This window comes from Corvus hawaiiensis, chromosome 4 (genome assembly GCF_020740725.1).
Source record: "Corvus hawaiiensis isolate bCorHaw1 chromosome 4, bCorHaw1.pri.cur, whole genome shotgun sequence".
Taxonomy (NCBI): Eukaryota; Metazoa; Chordata; class Aves; order Passeriformes; family Corvidae; genus Corvus; species Corvus hawaiiensis.
Window position 1 is genome coordinate 19,405,829 of NC_063216.1, and position 15,784 is coordinate 19,421,612.

At 43.3% G+C, this 15,784-nt stretch overlaps 1 protein-coding gene and 1 long non-coding RNA gene across 3 annotated transcripts in view; one reads left to right on the forward strand and one right to left on the reverse strand.

The window, feature by feature from the left end:
* LOC125324512 overlaps positions 1-15,784 on the reverse strand; it is a 35,492-nt gene extending 19,708 nt beyond the window's left edge. Inside the window, exons 1-2 of one of the 2 annotated variants that reach the window (XR_007203013.1) lie at positions 15,664-15,784; positions 1,195-1,433 (exon numbers count right to left, since the gene is read on the reverse strand). This is a non-coding gene — a long non-coding RNA (uncharacterized LOC125324512). Of the gene's footprint in view, positions 1-1,194; positions 1,434-13,496; positions 13,664-15,663 lie in introns of those variants that run through there. The other variant, XR_007203012.1, reaches the window with a different exon arrangement.
* Positions 564-4,438, forward strand: FGF6 (fibroblast growth factor 6). Its single transcript, XM_048300462.1, has 3 exons — positions 564-976; positions 1,892-1,995; positions 3,977-4,438. Exons 1-3 carry the CDS (start codon positions 637-639, stop codon positions 4,151-4,153), a joined length of 621 nt encoding a protein of 206 aa, XP_048156419.1. The 5' UTR covers positions 564-636; the 3' UTR covers positions 4,154-4,438.

Sequence of the window (15,784 nt, forward strand, 5' to 3'; positions counted from 1 at the left end):
GGTGTGCACAAAAAGAGCTGTGGCCACCTCAAGCCAATTGTCCCTGAGTATCAAGGTGCCCCGACAAGCACCCGCCGATCGTGCCACCAAGGAAGTGGCTACAAACCTCTCATTGCTCGCTGATGAGGTCCAGAACTGTTTTTACACCTTCTTCTCTAAATAAGGAAGCTGCCTGTGAGGCCTCTGATTCCCCAACCAATTTGACTCCTTTGCTTACCACAGCCAATGAAATCCCACTCCTGCCTCCAGTCTTGGGTGACAGCACTCCAACCTCAGCAGGCAGGGAGGACGGCAGGTTTGTGTTACAGCCCTGGCAGCCTTACCTTGGGCAGGCTGTTGATGTCAGAGTGATGATGTGGGCAGGGACAGCCCCTGCACTATAAAGATGGCTCAATCAAATATAACGGAGGCTGCCCAGTGGGAAGCAGGATCTACAAACCATGGTCCCCACCAGTTGGAGTCCTGCTGGCCTGTCTCTGCTCTCAACCCAACTGCTATCGGGCTTTAGTTTCAGGTCAGCAAGCTCTATTTGCTTTCCAAAAATAAGCCTCTGCCACCATGCTGAAGGGAGAAAAACAAGAAGGGCGGTATTTTTAGGGCCATTAATTCTGACCACGTGCCCAGGAGGTGAACCGGATGGCCACGGCACAAAGACTTCTCATCACTATGTCCTGCGACGCCAGCGCTCACCGGACGTTGCCTGCGTTCCTTTTCCTGGGTTTGCTAGCCGGGATTGCTGCCACACACCCAGTTGTAAGCAGAACTAATGGCACATTGCTGGAGAGAGGATGGCAATCTCTGCTGTCCAGGTCCATGGCTGGGATGTCAGGGGAGAAGGCAGATGTGAACTGGGAGAGTGACTATTTGCTAGGAATCAAGAGGCAGCGGAGGCTTTACTGCAACGTGGGCATCGGGTTTCACCTTCAAATCCTCCCAGACGGAAGGATAAGCGGAGTTCACAATGAAAACCAATACAGTGAGTTGCATCCAGAAATGAAATAGAATAGATGTCACTTAATTGCTGTGAACTCGAGTAACTACCCTTCATAGAGTGCAAATGTTATGACTTGATATTATTAATCTGTGCTACATCTGTTGCCTTTTAAAGTCTCTGGGATCAATAAACATGAGAACCCTTCGGGGTGAAACGTGGCACAAAATGCTTAGACAAATTTAGATAGAATTTATTTTTACCTGCTTTGCTGCGCAGATGAGAAAAGACAAACTGGGTCGAAAACGAACTCTCTGCTACATTTTCTTGCTCCTCACCTTTCATTTGCCATCTGAATCCAGGAGGTTTTTGCTGAGTCCGGAGTGCCAAAGCATGACTTTTGAATCCCAGCTGACCAGTATTTTTGGGACACTCAGTGTGTCCCATGGAAGGGGTTTGCTGGTCCTGGTTTGCTCATTCTTGTGGGTGCTGTTCTGTTACCCTAAGAATTAAGGAAAGCATTAGTCACATGGATTTGAATTTCCTGTAGGGGGCAGTTGCTAAAATCTTTTGCAGCTAAGATATCATGTGGGACTTCAAAATGCAAGCCACACTTCTTTACGGCTCAGTAAAAAACCTTTTGTAAGTACAGTGTATTACAAAAAAAAAATTTCTTACTGAAAAGGTCCAGTATTTGACAGATCAAAAGAGTTTGATAGAGAAAAAGGCTTATACAGAATGTGATTACAATTCTAGAATAATTATTTTAAAATCCTGTGGCATGTAGGAAAACCCAAGATCTTCTCTGTGTATATTTATTTTGCTGCGCAAGGGACATAATTCTCATAAAGAATATGTGACACATTTGTTAGGGTTTTAAAAAAATTAATTATATCTGAATTGCTTTCCATTAGCTCTAGATTCTGTGATAACACTTCTATTAAACTTCATGTTTTTCAGGTCTCTTTGAAATATCCACTGTAGAAAGAGGTGTTGTAAGTCTGCTTGGTGTGAAAAGTGCTCTCTTCATCGCAATGAACAGCAAGGGGAGGTTGTATGGGACGGTAAGTACAAGTGCAAGTAGCTTTTCAGTTTAAACAAAAAAGTTTTGAAGTGGTTTGTTTTGGTTTAATGTTTTGCTTTGTTTGTTTGGGTTTAGTTTGTTTTGGTTTTGTTTGTTTCAGTTTTTTCCTTATGGAAATCTCTGATTACAAGCAGAGAAAATAGCCCTCACGTTACAGGGAGCCTGCCCAGCCTGCTGTCATCAGTGCTATTTAATACAACGAGCAGCGTGGCTGTTACAGGGCTGGGATTTTAAAGCTTTCCCGTAAGACTGTACAGGGAACATCTTAGGAAAATGAATATATTCTGCAAATAGTACAGATTAATTAGATGGCTTCTTCTAAGGTCACAGGGCTGCAAACACGTTGTAACAAAGCTGAGCCCGGTTGATTCCATCCTGCATTGCATTGTGTGTAGGAGAGGTGCAATTATAGCTATTTCCAACAGCTACCCTTAGTAAAATAATGACCACATGCTCCCTCCTACCAAAAACAACCACACCATCAAGAATAAATAGGAAGTCTACCCTACAAGGTCAACATATGTGGCTGGGGTTATTTTAATGATCAGTTTTGTGAGATCACTTGCAAAGGGTGAGAAAATAATAATAACTATTAACAATGGTATGCAAATCATACTGAAACACTATCATCCTCATCTAGATGATTTGCTATCTAAATGCAGTTTAACCTCCGAGATGTGAGCAACACATCTCCAGTCTCAACATCCAGCAGAAAAAGTGCTTGTTAGGAGGTGCATTTGAAAGAGGCTGGCTCTGGGCAATAGGCAAAATCAGCCCATCTCAAAATAATGGATGGCACTGGTCGTATCCATTTCTTTGGTCAAGGAACAGCAGAGTCCTTTCCTTGGGAACAGCTGTAATTTCAACAAAGCATTGCAGTTGTTTAAAATAATGCCAAGTGTTGTCAGGGATCCTGTGGCCATTACTAACCTGACTAATTCCTTCTCACACACATAATGACAGTGGGACACTTTAAGGTCCCATTTCAGGAATATTCTTTCAATCACAAGTGATCACAAGCACCTAAAAAGTGCCACAAGCTCAACTGCTTTACTTAGCTGGGTCTTCCTAAAGAAATGCGGAGTCTGGCTTCAGAAACCCACTTGATTTTTTCCCCCACTTTCAATACAGTTTTTTTAATCTTCAAAGACACTTACACAGGCTGTAAGAGATGTGCATTTTCCCTTGTACAGTACAATGCCTTAAGGTAAAATCTTACAGGCTTTAGGTGGTGTTATCACACAGATGCCCAAATAGAACTGCTTTGGTGACATCTCATGTGCCAGACATTCAAAGTCAGAGAATTATTCTGCTTTCTCTTTTAATTTCCTCTGCATTTGTCTCCTGCTTGTCCTTGCAACTCGTCTCCCAGATAACTCCCTCTCCTTAGATTTTCATGTTTTGACATGGAGAAAATTTAAAACTATTTTCCCAGCTTAGATCCATCTGCACAGTTAAATATCCCTAATGGTTTAAGAAAGAAAAGATTTATTGCTAATCAAATCTCTTATTCAAGCAAGCAGATCTCCCTGGACACTGCTGTTTGGAAAAGCTCTGAAGGTTTTGACAGCCAGCGTAGCATTCTTTTATAAATGACAGAACTTCTGACAGAGGGAGGTCTTAAATAAAGCTGTTGTTTGGGCAAGAGGGCATGATGCTGACAGAAATTTTTACTTGCAAATAAAATGAAGAAATGCATGATTTATAACGAATTAACTCGATCTGCCACAGGAAATGCACAGTCCATTATCTGGACAGGTGGCATCTGAGTTCATCTGACACCAAATTAGCACTGAGGAGGGAGATTTATTGTTGGCCGCAGTGGCTGCGGCACCACCTGTCACACACTGCAACGAGTCCTGGTGTAAAAATGCGAGGAAGAAAAATGACCAGGGCGGAACTGGTGGAATATTGATTGTACCTGATTTGTACCCCCTCCCCCTCCCCTTGCTGTTCCTTAGGCTGTTTTCCAAGATGAATGCAAATTCAAGGAAACCTTGCTGCCCAATAACTACAACGCATACGAATCCAACATTCACCGCGGTGCTTACATAGCCCTGAGCAAACACGGCAGGGTGAAGAGAGGGAACAAGGTCTCTCCTGCCATGACAGTGACCCACTTCTTACCAAGAATATGAGCACCAGCAAAACAGAAGATTAAATCCCAGGACAAACTGTTTCATTTTGCACGTGGGGAATAACCTCCCAGGTAAAGTATTTATACTGGTCATTGAAAAAAAAAAGAAATCGCTATATGTATGTGTATATTTGGATAAAAATATTTGTACTAGATTCATCATATACATACATATGATATGTACATACATAGCATATGTCATATGATGCTGCTTCTCTTCTACTCTGTACAAATTTTACATGGCTGTGTGCCTCCTTTGGTGCTGTACAGAGAAAAATGCAAGCTGGAGTGCAAAGGAAGTTTTAGGAAGATGCGGAATGGCTGTGGGCAACCATCTAATCAATCACAGGTTATTTACTAAATGTTATTTACCTCAGATAATAACCTCTTGTAGTGAGCTGTTTACATATCATGGGCCAAATCAACAGATGATTTTGCTTCACCAGAGCTTCAGGCAGTTCACTCCATCTGAATACCTGCCTGCACCCCTCCTCTACAGACTGTGTCCTGTCCTGTAAAGTCCTCAACCCATTTTGATCATTAAGGTGCCAATTCCACAACTGTTTCTACACAAGCAAGCCATCTATTCCCAGAGTCCCTCTGTCTCTGAAGGGATTCTCCTGGGTCTCCTCACATGGACTGGTTGGCAAAATGAAGACCTACAATCAATTTCCTGTGGGAAGGGCCACAGGATAAATCACAGACGGGTCCCAAATGCAAAACTTATTTGGAGCTGAGGATTTTGAATGGCATTTTGTGAGCTTAGTTTAGACTTACCTCAAATATAGATGTGTACATCTTTAATATTAATATTTGTATATATATAGACATGGGATGTGTGAGTGTGCATCTATGTAATTACATACTTTTAATGAATCAATCATCCCAGTCTCCTGATGCCCAGGTGCCTTTATATTTGTATACATATAAAAGAAAAGAAATCTTTAAAGGCACTCTATTTCATTTAGGCTGAAAGTTGTTAACCTCTAAGAACTAGAAGTGGTCTGTGGAATGCATTTTATAGAACGTAAGAAATTCATGGAAGCTTCCAGCAAAGGGTTATTTTAGAAAACTCTGTGTTGAATTTTCACTGTCTTAAGTATATTTGGTTCTTCTCTATCATACCTCCCTGAGAAAGAAGGAGGCTACACAAGCATACCTTCCCATGTTGGGACAGAGGAATTCGTGCCATAATTCCAATTTCTGTCACTTGCAAAGCATCAGTTTCAAAGACAACACAGCAAGCTGTATAAAACACTCTTCAAAGCTCTCCTAGAAGCTGTACAAATGGCATATAACCTTGCCTTGCTATTTTGACAACCCTTTTCCAGATCGCCAATGAAGCTGCATTCTCTGTGCCTTTGAAAGAGTATTTTAAGAGGCCCTAAGTCAATAGTCACTATAAATGTCAGTTACCAGAAGCCTTGGGATTCCTGCATTGGTGGCGTGCTCCTAAATTTGAAACTAGATTCAATGCAATGTCAGAGCATGAGCATTTTCAGCATAGATGGACCATGCTGCTGCAGAAGTGAATATCTGAGTGCAAGATTATCTCCCATGTCCAGCCAAAATGGGGCTATGTCCAGCCTTGACATGCCATTCTATTTGCAGGGGCTGTCTATTCATGATGAATTTGAGCCTTCTGACATGCATGAGAGACACTGTCAGGGCCAGATCCTCAGCTGGAATAAATCAGCCCAGGAAAACTATTCAGTTTATAGCTCTCCTAGTTTATAGAAGATTTGGCCCAAAGAACATACCCACAAGGATGTACCCACAGCCACCATTCCTGAGAAACTGTCAAGGCAATTGTTTTGTGAACAAGATACAGTTTTCCAGCATCTCTAGTGTGACTTATACTTGAATTTATCTGGCTCAAATATAAGTGATGATCACAGTGTAAATGAAGAGAAAAAAAAGAGTGGAATGCTGCTCACAGTACAGGAACAGGATGCTTTGGAGGATGCTTTGGAAGGAAAGGAGTTCAAAGGAATTTCTCTTCTTTTTCTGGTCTTGCAGTGTTTCAGAGAGAAGCCAAGTTGACACACTTTGTTCACCCACAACGTGTGCAGCACTTTGCTTTGGAAAAATGTGCATTTGAAGTGAAAAATCAGGATGTTTTGAGTGGGGAGAGTGTGGGTCAAAGAAAAGTTTGGAGGGTATCAGGCAATACATTGACCTAGAGTCCCCAGAGGTACAGAGAGCTGTGCTAAAATACATTAGCTGGCAACCTGTATCCTGGTGTTCTATTACTAATTGTCTTTGAAACTAAGTTTGAAGAAGTATGGAGGAGTCCATGGATGTAGAAGGAAACAGAGTTTGAATGCTGGCACACGAGTTTGTTTCTGATCACAGCTTAAACCACCATCCTTAAGACAGGATAAAGTCTGTTCCCTCTTAAACCAGGGCAGCCTAGAGAAAGTGATTGTTGCCAGGACTGGTAAGCAATGGGACAGCTGGCACAAAAGGTGGGAATCAGACTCACTGGCTCCATTTTGCACACACTGGTCAAGCAAGGACAACCCATAGACCAGGTCACAAGAAGTCAGGACAAGAGGAAACGGCCTCAAGCTGTGCCAGGGGAGGTTCAGGCTGGACATCAGGAAGAACTTCTTCACTGAATGGGTGGTCAGGCATTGGAACAGGCTGCCCAGAGAGGTGGTGGAGTCACCATCCCTGGAAGTGTTCTGGAATGTGGCTCTGGTCTGGTTGACAAGGTGGGGATGTCTCAAAAGTTGGACTTGATGATATTGGAGGTGTTTTCCAACCTCAATCATTCTGTGATTCTGTAAATCTGTTTAGATGCAGCCTGGTAGGCTGAGATTGCTCTTATGAACTGCAGACCCTTTTGGATGCAGTTTTGGTGGGCATTTGGAAAGCCCCATCAGTCGCTCTGCTGAGTTCCTCTTTGCATCACTGCTTTTTTCCTCATTACACCTCAGTGCCAGCCAGATCAACATAGAAATCACAGCTGAAATCAGATAAGGATATGTGACTACATACAGAAAATGCACAAAGTAAAGGGATTTCCCAAATCAGGGCCAAATTAAGAACTTCAAAACATATCTCAGTGTGCTTTAACAGGGGGTCATGCCACGGGCTACGAGCTCTGAAAGCATTGCTGTGAATGCTCCACACCAGCCTGTCATACCCACATTTTGCACATGGGATTCTCCTGTGGAGTTGATGCCTCTTTTCAAGGTTTCTCCTTCCTCAGGTAAACCCCGTAACAATCTAAGACTTAATCCACCCCTGTTAGAAAGCAGACTTGGCTGGAACTGAATCATGTTCTTAAATAAATGTATTTTTCCCAAACATGCAGAGACATAGACACACACAGTGGAAAAGCAGAGTAATATTTGTATACCTCACTAACTATTTCAATTCCAAGATTTTATTTTGCACAGTAAAATAGTGCCAAAGTTCTCAGATTGCTTTCTTTTTTCACTGAAATATACCTCATGTTCTGACTCAATATGGACTCACAATTGAGACTGTAAATTTGCAAGAAACACAAAACTGTCCAACCAATTGTTTGTGAAATTGCTTCTATTTTTATATGTATGTGCTGCGCACAATAGTTTAACATATTCATAAAATAAAATTTTATACATTTTTGGTAGTGTTTTGACTCTAAATCCCTCTCAACATTTATTTTTTTCCTTGGTTCAGAAAGGCTGTGTTAACTCATCCTCCAAACCAAGTTTTTATTCACCTCTAGAACCAGAGTTATGTATTGGTACACTTCAAATTGTTGTAGACTTTTGTGTTATTCAGATTTCTTGCCTGGGAAGTGTCCAGGTGTCCTGGGAGGCATGGGCGCTTCCCATACTCCCTTCCCACTCCGTGCTCTCAGCCTGAGTGATGAAAAATCTCCCAGGAATTTTGGGGACAAGAGACAGAGACAAGCCCCACACCTCTATGAAGAATAGGAAACATTTTGCTGAGTTTACCTCATTTTCTGTTTCCTCCCAGGTAATTTGAAACTTAATAATGTCTCTGTTTCCATGGAGATATTTAGATGGGAAAGGACTGTTAGAGAGCTTGAATCCAACCTCTTAGATGAGTGCAGGACCAACTTCAGGACCAACTTCAAAGCTAGGGGAAGCTTTATCAGGAAGAATCCCATCTACCCGTCTCCTGCAACAGCCCCTGCAACAGCTTCATGATTCATTAAGCTCTGGTTGAAACTCTGGATAGCAACTCAAAGGGGATCAAACAATGACAGATGTCTCAAAAGGGTCACTAGAGCAGCCCATGCTTTGCTGGAAGAGTCTTAAGCATCTTCTGTAGGGTCTTGACACAAGACACATTTGTCCTGTGCATTGACAGAAAGCATCCCTCCTGCTGGAGCTAACCCTTACCAACACAAATGGCTGCAGAAATTATCTGAAGGATTCAGTACCATGAAGGGAGAGGAAAAGAAAGGAAAAAAGAAGGCTTTCTGATAACTCACATGTACAGGATGAGCTCAGCTGCAGGTACGCAAAGCTGGGTGGAAGACACAGGTCTGTGAACTGTGTGGCTTCAGTGCAGCCCAAGACCACGTTAAGGGCTAAGGGCAGCACCAGTGCCAGAGCTGGGACCCAGAACCCCTCTGAGCTGGGCTGAGCCCCCAGCGTGGGCAGCAGGGGAGGGGGGGGGTTCTGTCCCTCTGCCCCGCTCTGCTGAGACCCCCCTGCAGGGCTGCATCCAGCCCTGGGATCCCAGCACAGGAAGGACAGGGAGCTGCCGGAGCCAGTCCAGAGCAGGGACACCAAGGGGAGCAGAGGGATGGAGCAGCTCTGCTGTGAGGAGAGGCTGAGGGAACTGGGATTGTTCAGCCTGGAGAAGAGAAGGCTTTGGGGTGACCTCACTGTGGCCTTGCAGTGCCTGAAGGGAGCCCACAGGAAAGATGGAGAGAGACTCTTGACAAGGGCCTGGAGTGACAGGACAAGGGGCAATGGCTTCACACTGACAGAGAGCAGGTTTAGATTGGATATGAGGAAGAAACTTTTCCCTGTGAGGGTGGTGAGGCCCTGGCACAGGCTGCCCAGAGAAGCTGTGGCTGCCCCATCCCTGGCAGGCTCCAAGGCCAGGCTGGATGGAGCTCTGAGACTAGGGTAAGTATTGGCCATCTAATTAAAGACAGGCTTATAAAAGGAAATAAACAGCCCCAAATCCCTTTTGCATTGTTTTTTGGGATTTTTTTGCTTGTTTTACTTTTGGCATTTGCTGAAGCCACCCTGCTCTGCATCAATTTGAGCAATGGAGGAGACAGTTAGGTCCCAGCTATTTAACTACAGGTGACTTTGTTCCTTGGAAAAATGGCCCAACTGCAAACTCTTGTGCTCCATATTTGGAGTCACAACAACTCAGCAGAAGCCAAGAGGACATTTAGTTTCCTTGTCAGAACCCAAGAGTAAAGGAAGAAGTAAGAATCTCTCCCAGCTGCTGGACAGCTGAGGAGGAGGCTCAGGCTAAGATAAAACACTGTGAATCTCCAGGTATAATATATGTAATGCAAACTGGAATTGCGGTGAACTGCAGTGACCAATCCAAGTGAGGAAATAGCTGTCACTGGAGAAAAAAATTATAAAAACAAACAACCAAGTATGCAGCCACAAGCAGAGTTTTCTTTTTTCTCTCCAGCCAAGCTCTGTATTCAGCTCAGTCCAAAAGCATGTTTGTTTTGGAAGCCATAGGCTGCAGAAAAGTGTTTGGCCAAAATCCAAGGGGCCAATAAGCCCAGATGAGCTGAACGAGCTGTGTCCTTGGATCATGAGATTTGGACATATTATTTAATCCTGGATCTCATGAGCACATATAATTGTTGGTTATTTTGTGTCACAGGGTGTGGACCGAAATGCCTTGATAAGGACTAATTTTTTTCCCCCTCACAATTATTACAACTCACAATTTAATTGTATGTTTTTATGAACCATAGCTCACAGCTCTGGAATAGCTTCTCCAAGGACAGTGAGACCACACCAACTTACATCAAATGAGAAATCATTAGGGATGATGTATAAAACAACACAGTTTATAATTATATTTGTTTCAGGGCTCTCTGGAGAAGAGCTTCCTTTCCTTTTTTTTAAATGAGAAATGATCCATCCTGACTTATTCCAGGTTGCTGGAGCCTGTTTTTTTTCCTGGAGTTACTTTGCCTATGACCTGAGCCCAGGACTCACTGGTCTGACACAAATCTTCCAGCTTATTGAAGAGGCAATAAAACAAAATGATGCAAAAACTTAAAGAAGGGAATTATACTAATCAGCATAGATGTCGCTCAGTGAGATCAGGAGCACTTTAACTACCTCAGTTATCCAGTGAGGGACAAGCCAGCTTACATTTAACCCAGGGTCAAAACCCTGGTGGAATGGCTTCAAAGCGACAGAGAGCAGGTTTAGATTGGATATGAGAAAGAAATTCTTCCCTGTGAGGGTGCTGAGGCCCTGGCACAGGTTGCCCAGAGAAGCTGTGGCTGCCCCATCCCTGGCAGTGTCCAAGGCCAGGTTGGATGGGGCCCTGAGCAAGCTGGGATAGTGCTCCTGGCAGTGGGGTTGGAATGAGGTGGGCTGTGAGGTCCCTTCCAACCCAAACCATTCTATGATTCTATGATGACGATGATTTTGCAAAGGCAATGACTACAGAAACAGAAACTTTGGGAAAGTGGATATGTATGGGGCATGTCTGGGTGTCACTTTCTGTAAATCTTGAGCAAATCTGCAGACACTGTGTTTGCACATTTTAAAGAGAAACTTGCAGGTTTCAAAATAAGGAAAAGCTAATCTCCAATGGGATTTATTTCCTACACCCCTATAATCAGCATGCAGGTCCATAGGCCATCTGGGTGACTGGAATTTCTTGTGTATGACATTTCTTATGTATGTTTGCATTCTGCACAACCTCAGTTCATGCTAAGCTGGTCATCAGCTGGTCATGAAGGTGGTAACTTGAATTAATTTCCATTCTTCCACTAGCAGTGGAGACTGGTGGAGGAACCAACCATGGAGCAAAGGATCCAGAAGTGACACCAGTGTCAAAGTGACATGTCATATTCAGGGTAGGCAGGTGGGCCAACCAGCCTCTGGCATGTAAGCAAGTCCATTAGGAATAATGGAAAGGATAATGAAGAAGATATTTTTTTAATTAAGAAAAAAAAAGTGTTAAGTTGCATTTCTAAGTTTTAAAAAAATTGTCAGCCAAGAAATCTTTGCTTTTGGAGAACTGAGCAGTTTGATGGAGTCCAGAACTTCACCTGATTGACTTATTTGAAAGAGAATGCATTTCCCAACCAGCCCTGGCATGGCAACAGCTTGTGACAGCTGTGAAAATGGCCAAAGATCAGTAGGGCCCAGGTGCAGGATCAGTGTCCCAGCAGCTGATGAACCTTTGCACAATGTGACTCTCAAGTTCCTCCTCACCAGCAACGTGACAGACTGAGAAAGCAACATGAAGAACTACTGTGTGTACAATGCAAAAAAACAAACAAACAAAAAAATTGTAGCTGCACATCTACCTGAAAAGTCATTTTGTGAAGGAAAACCTGTATCAGCGGCAGAGTTCAAGACATATTTTTGCCAGACTTCTGTTCAGTCTCATAAATCCTCCTCTATGTGCTCCCTGTCACAGAAATACCTCAAAAAACGGAACCCAGCTCCTGAGCAAAGATGAGCTAACAGAGTTTAGCTGAAAAAATGAACCACTGTTACTTGTCTTGCCTTGCCCCTTACAAACTTTGATCTCCATGTTTCTTTAAAGGACTCTGGAATCATAGACTGGTCTTGCAGTGGCTTAGGGAATCTTTCTATTTTCCTTGCATTAAAAACACTGAGTACAAGGACAATGTTCAGTCATGACTTTCTTCATTTATTATTTAGCCTTTTGTCTTTAAAATATTACTCTTAAAACTTATAGAGAGCAAAGATTTCTCCAATGAAGTTTTAGTTTCAAAGAGATCCCACTAAAAAAATAAGTCTCAGAGCTAAAAAGCAACACCTGCAGTTGCACTGAGGCAGCTCTAACCATATCAGTCACATGCTCTGTTATTACTGTCCCACACTAAAAGTGCCCTTGGCTGATGATGACGTCTGCATATTTTGTCTTTCTGTTTCACTGCATTCTCCTCTCCCTCTTTTCATTTTCCATTCCTAATTTCTTTAACCTAAGCCTTTTTAATCTCTTCGTCAAGGAGACAGATTTGAGTAAAACATGTGAAACCAAGAGATTGGAGTAAGTTTAAAATTAGGTTACAACAAAGCTTATTATTGATCCTTGTCTTCTGCCTAACAAGGGGAAAATATCCATTTAGTTTATTGGAAACTGTCAATGAATGTAGTGGCAGATGTCATTGAATCCTAGAAATACTTAGATCAGAAGGGGCTCCTGGATGTTTCTAGTCCAAGCTGAGATAACAATGTTGGGAAATAAGAAACTTTACATAAAGCAAAGAGTTTTCCCAAAATAAAACAATCAGCCTACTTTTAGGCACCTTGCAATGTATTACAATAGGAGATGGATGACTGAAGTGACTTTCTTGTTGAGGCTGTGTATCTGTGTCCCCAGGATTCCTTCGGACCTGGAAGCAATCACACCAGGAGAAAGAATACACTTTCTCAGACAAGACACACTGCCTGGCAGGCAGATCAGCAGGACTGGGTGTGCACAGGGCAGATTTCAGAATCCAGACAAACTTCAGGCTTTCCAAACCTCAACACCAAACAAGAACATTTTGCAGCCTTCCAGACCTGAGGGGAGCCTACAGGAAAGATGGAGAGAGACTCTTGACCAAGGCCTGGAGTGACAGGACAGGAGGGAATGGTTCCAATGTGACACAGGGCAGCATTAGATGGGATATGAGGAAGAAATTGTTCCCTGTGAGGGTGGGGAGGCCCTGGCAAAGGTTGCCTAGAGAAGCTGTGGCTGCCCCATCCCTGGAAGTGTTCAAGGCCAGGCTGGATGGGGCTCTGAGCAAGCTGGGATAGTGGAAGGTGTCTCTGCCCATGGCAGGGGGTGGGAATGAAATGATCTTTAAGATTCCTTCCAATCAGGCGATTCTGTGATTCTATGCTGGTTTGTTTTTTTTTTTTTTAATTAAGGGTACCAGCAGCTCTCACCACAGATTGCACCCATCCTCTCTCCCATACCACCTAAGGAAACTCAGACCCCTTAAAATGACAGAAACACTCTCTGTTCAGAAAACAAAACCTTTTAGGGACTGGTTCTGCTTTGCCTGGGAGCTCTGCCAAGGATTTCAGCTGGAGGAGGAATGAGGCCCTTCGTTTCAGTTCATTAGAGCAGGCACACTGCAGAAACTGCTGGTACATGCTGCGGTCCCAAACCCAGTGGGCTGTGCTTACCTCATCTTTTTCACGTAGGTGAGCTGAGCCAGGATGTTTTCTTTAGTCGTGGGCAGTGTGACAAGAATGGGGCCTCCAAATAAGGTCACTCAGGATGTGTTTAACAACACCGGGTGAAGTCTGTGGCAAAGGCTTCTGCACACACACACACACAGAGCATCCACTGTACATTCCCTCGGCTCAGTGCGTCAGTATTCCTAGAATAACTGCTGGAGAGGCACTCCACCCTTGTACTTCCAAGGCTGGGGGTGTGATCATCCCAGAGCCACTTGTGACAGTGATTTTAAGAAAGGGGAAGCAGAGGGACAGGCCCCTGATTTCCATGACCTCTTTTGAAGAGATGCAATGCAAAGGAAATTATTAAGAGCAGAGGTAGTTTCAAATCTGTCAACCCAAACTCCCTTGTGAGTTGAGCAGCAGAGAGCAAGAGGCTTCCTGAGGCCAGCACAGGCACCCAGATGGCACAGAATGCTGCATAAGGGCAAGCCACCCACCTGTTTAAATATAAGTCAATATGCTTTATTAGGCAAGAGTGCTACAGGTGCTCCTACGTGATGAAAGGAACTCCAGCACTGTGAGGGGACGTGTAGTTTTACTCATAGGAGAATCCTGGAAGGCAAATCCATTCGATTGAATAGAAAACACTTTTTTTTTCTCTTTAAAATGCAAATTTCTGAGCCTTTCCAAAAGGTAACTGAAAGTCACTTGCAGTAACAAATTTGTTGTAAAAAAAGCTTGCCTTTGCCTTGTGAGTCCTCTCCAGACTGAGGGGATAAGCAGTAAAAGAAAACAGCACAAGGGAATGACATACAGCTGCTGAGAGTTTTACAGAGTTGAGGTGGTAAGTTTGGATCAGAAAATGACCTAAAGCTGAAACTCAAAGCAGTCAAAATGGGGGAAAGTCAGACCCCAATCTGCTCCTATGACCCTCAGTTCCTTCTGTGCACAGTTTTGGGTATAATTTGCAATTAAATGATGATACCAGGGAGGCCTGAATGTCACCCGTGTTCCAGCTGAGGCACCTTGCCCTGGCTTAGCCTGAGTTGAGCTGCCTCTGGAGCAAGGAGCAGGAGGCAGCAGGAGCAGGCCTGGGACAAAGGCATGGCAGGGGGAGAGGGGAGTGAGACTCACTAAGGGCTGGAGCATCAATCACAGAATCACAGAATGATTTGGGTTGAAAGGGACCAGGAAAATCATCTTGTTTCAACCCCCTGCCGTGGGCAGGGACACTTTCCCCCTAGACCAGCTTGCTCAATGATTACTTCAAATAAATTTCATCCTGAAGGCTGGGGTCTGTCTTATCCATCTTCTCCTCTCAGCTTTTGCTCTGAAGTGAGGATTTCCTCACTTTACCTTGGTTCCTGACATTCACCATAGGTGGTAGCTCCTCCAGGCTGTCTCCCAGCTCCCTTTCCAGGATATGTCTAAGGAAAGTTCTGCACCTTACTGTGGCACCTGACACTGGCTGTGTAGCATCCCTGCAGTGGGAAGTGGAAAAATGTGGCAATGTGAAATGGTTTTGATCTTTAAATTCAGTTCCATTTTTTCCTTTTTTTTGTCCCTACAACAAGCAATTTCTGTTAATTATCAGCTGAGAACTGAGAGAAGCCATCTCAATTCATCAAACACCACAGAGCAATACAGAAATCTGAAAAATCAATACCAACTCCTGTGGTAAAAGTTGCAGAAATACTGTTCTTGCTGATGCATCAGCATAACATGCAAGACAAGAAATGTTGTCATCACTTGTATTATAACAGACTTGGCTGAAGGAGTAAAGCAGTTTTTCATACACCTGGCTACCCCATCAACAGCTGAATGGGTAGAGAATAAGTGAAATACACACAGAAGGAATAAATGGATCAGCCTGAAATAAAAAAAAAATGGACTGTAAAAAAAACCAAATAAAAAACTCCCCACAACAAACCACATGCAGTAGGCATCTATAGGTTTAAAACAAGAAAGTCTGTGAAAACCCAAAATTTGTATTAACATCCTCACGAGCAGAGACTTAATAAATTCACTTTATCCCAGCAGATTAAACAGAATTTAGGAAAGTCTGGCGTTTTCCTGACTCTGGGGAACTTCAGAAAATGCCAAACAATTTAAGCTTGTAAAAGTAATCTTTGCTTGTCTGACTATTATAAAAAGAGAAACAGATACTCACAACTGGCATGTGCTTAAATGAGGTTGAATAAATTTTTCAAACATCTTAGAATGTTTTCTCTGCCACCAAGGCACTGGAGAGAGATCAGATCAGTGCATGCTGGCAAGCACAGAAAAATGTC

Coding starts and splice junctions, on each gene's coding strand:
- FGF6 (XM_048300462.1), top strand. CDS start 637: ATGGCCACGGCACAAAGACTTCTCATCACTATGTCCTGCGACGCCAGC. Junction 977..1,891: donor TCACAATGAAAACCAATACA/GTGAGTTGCATC, acceptor CATGTTTTTCAG/GTCTCTTTGAAATATCCACT. Junction 1,996..3,976: donor AGGGGAGGTTGTATGGGACG/GTAAGTACAAGT, acceptor GCTGTTCCTTAG/GCTGTTTTCCAAGATGAATG.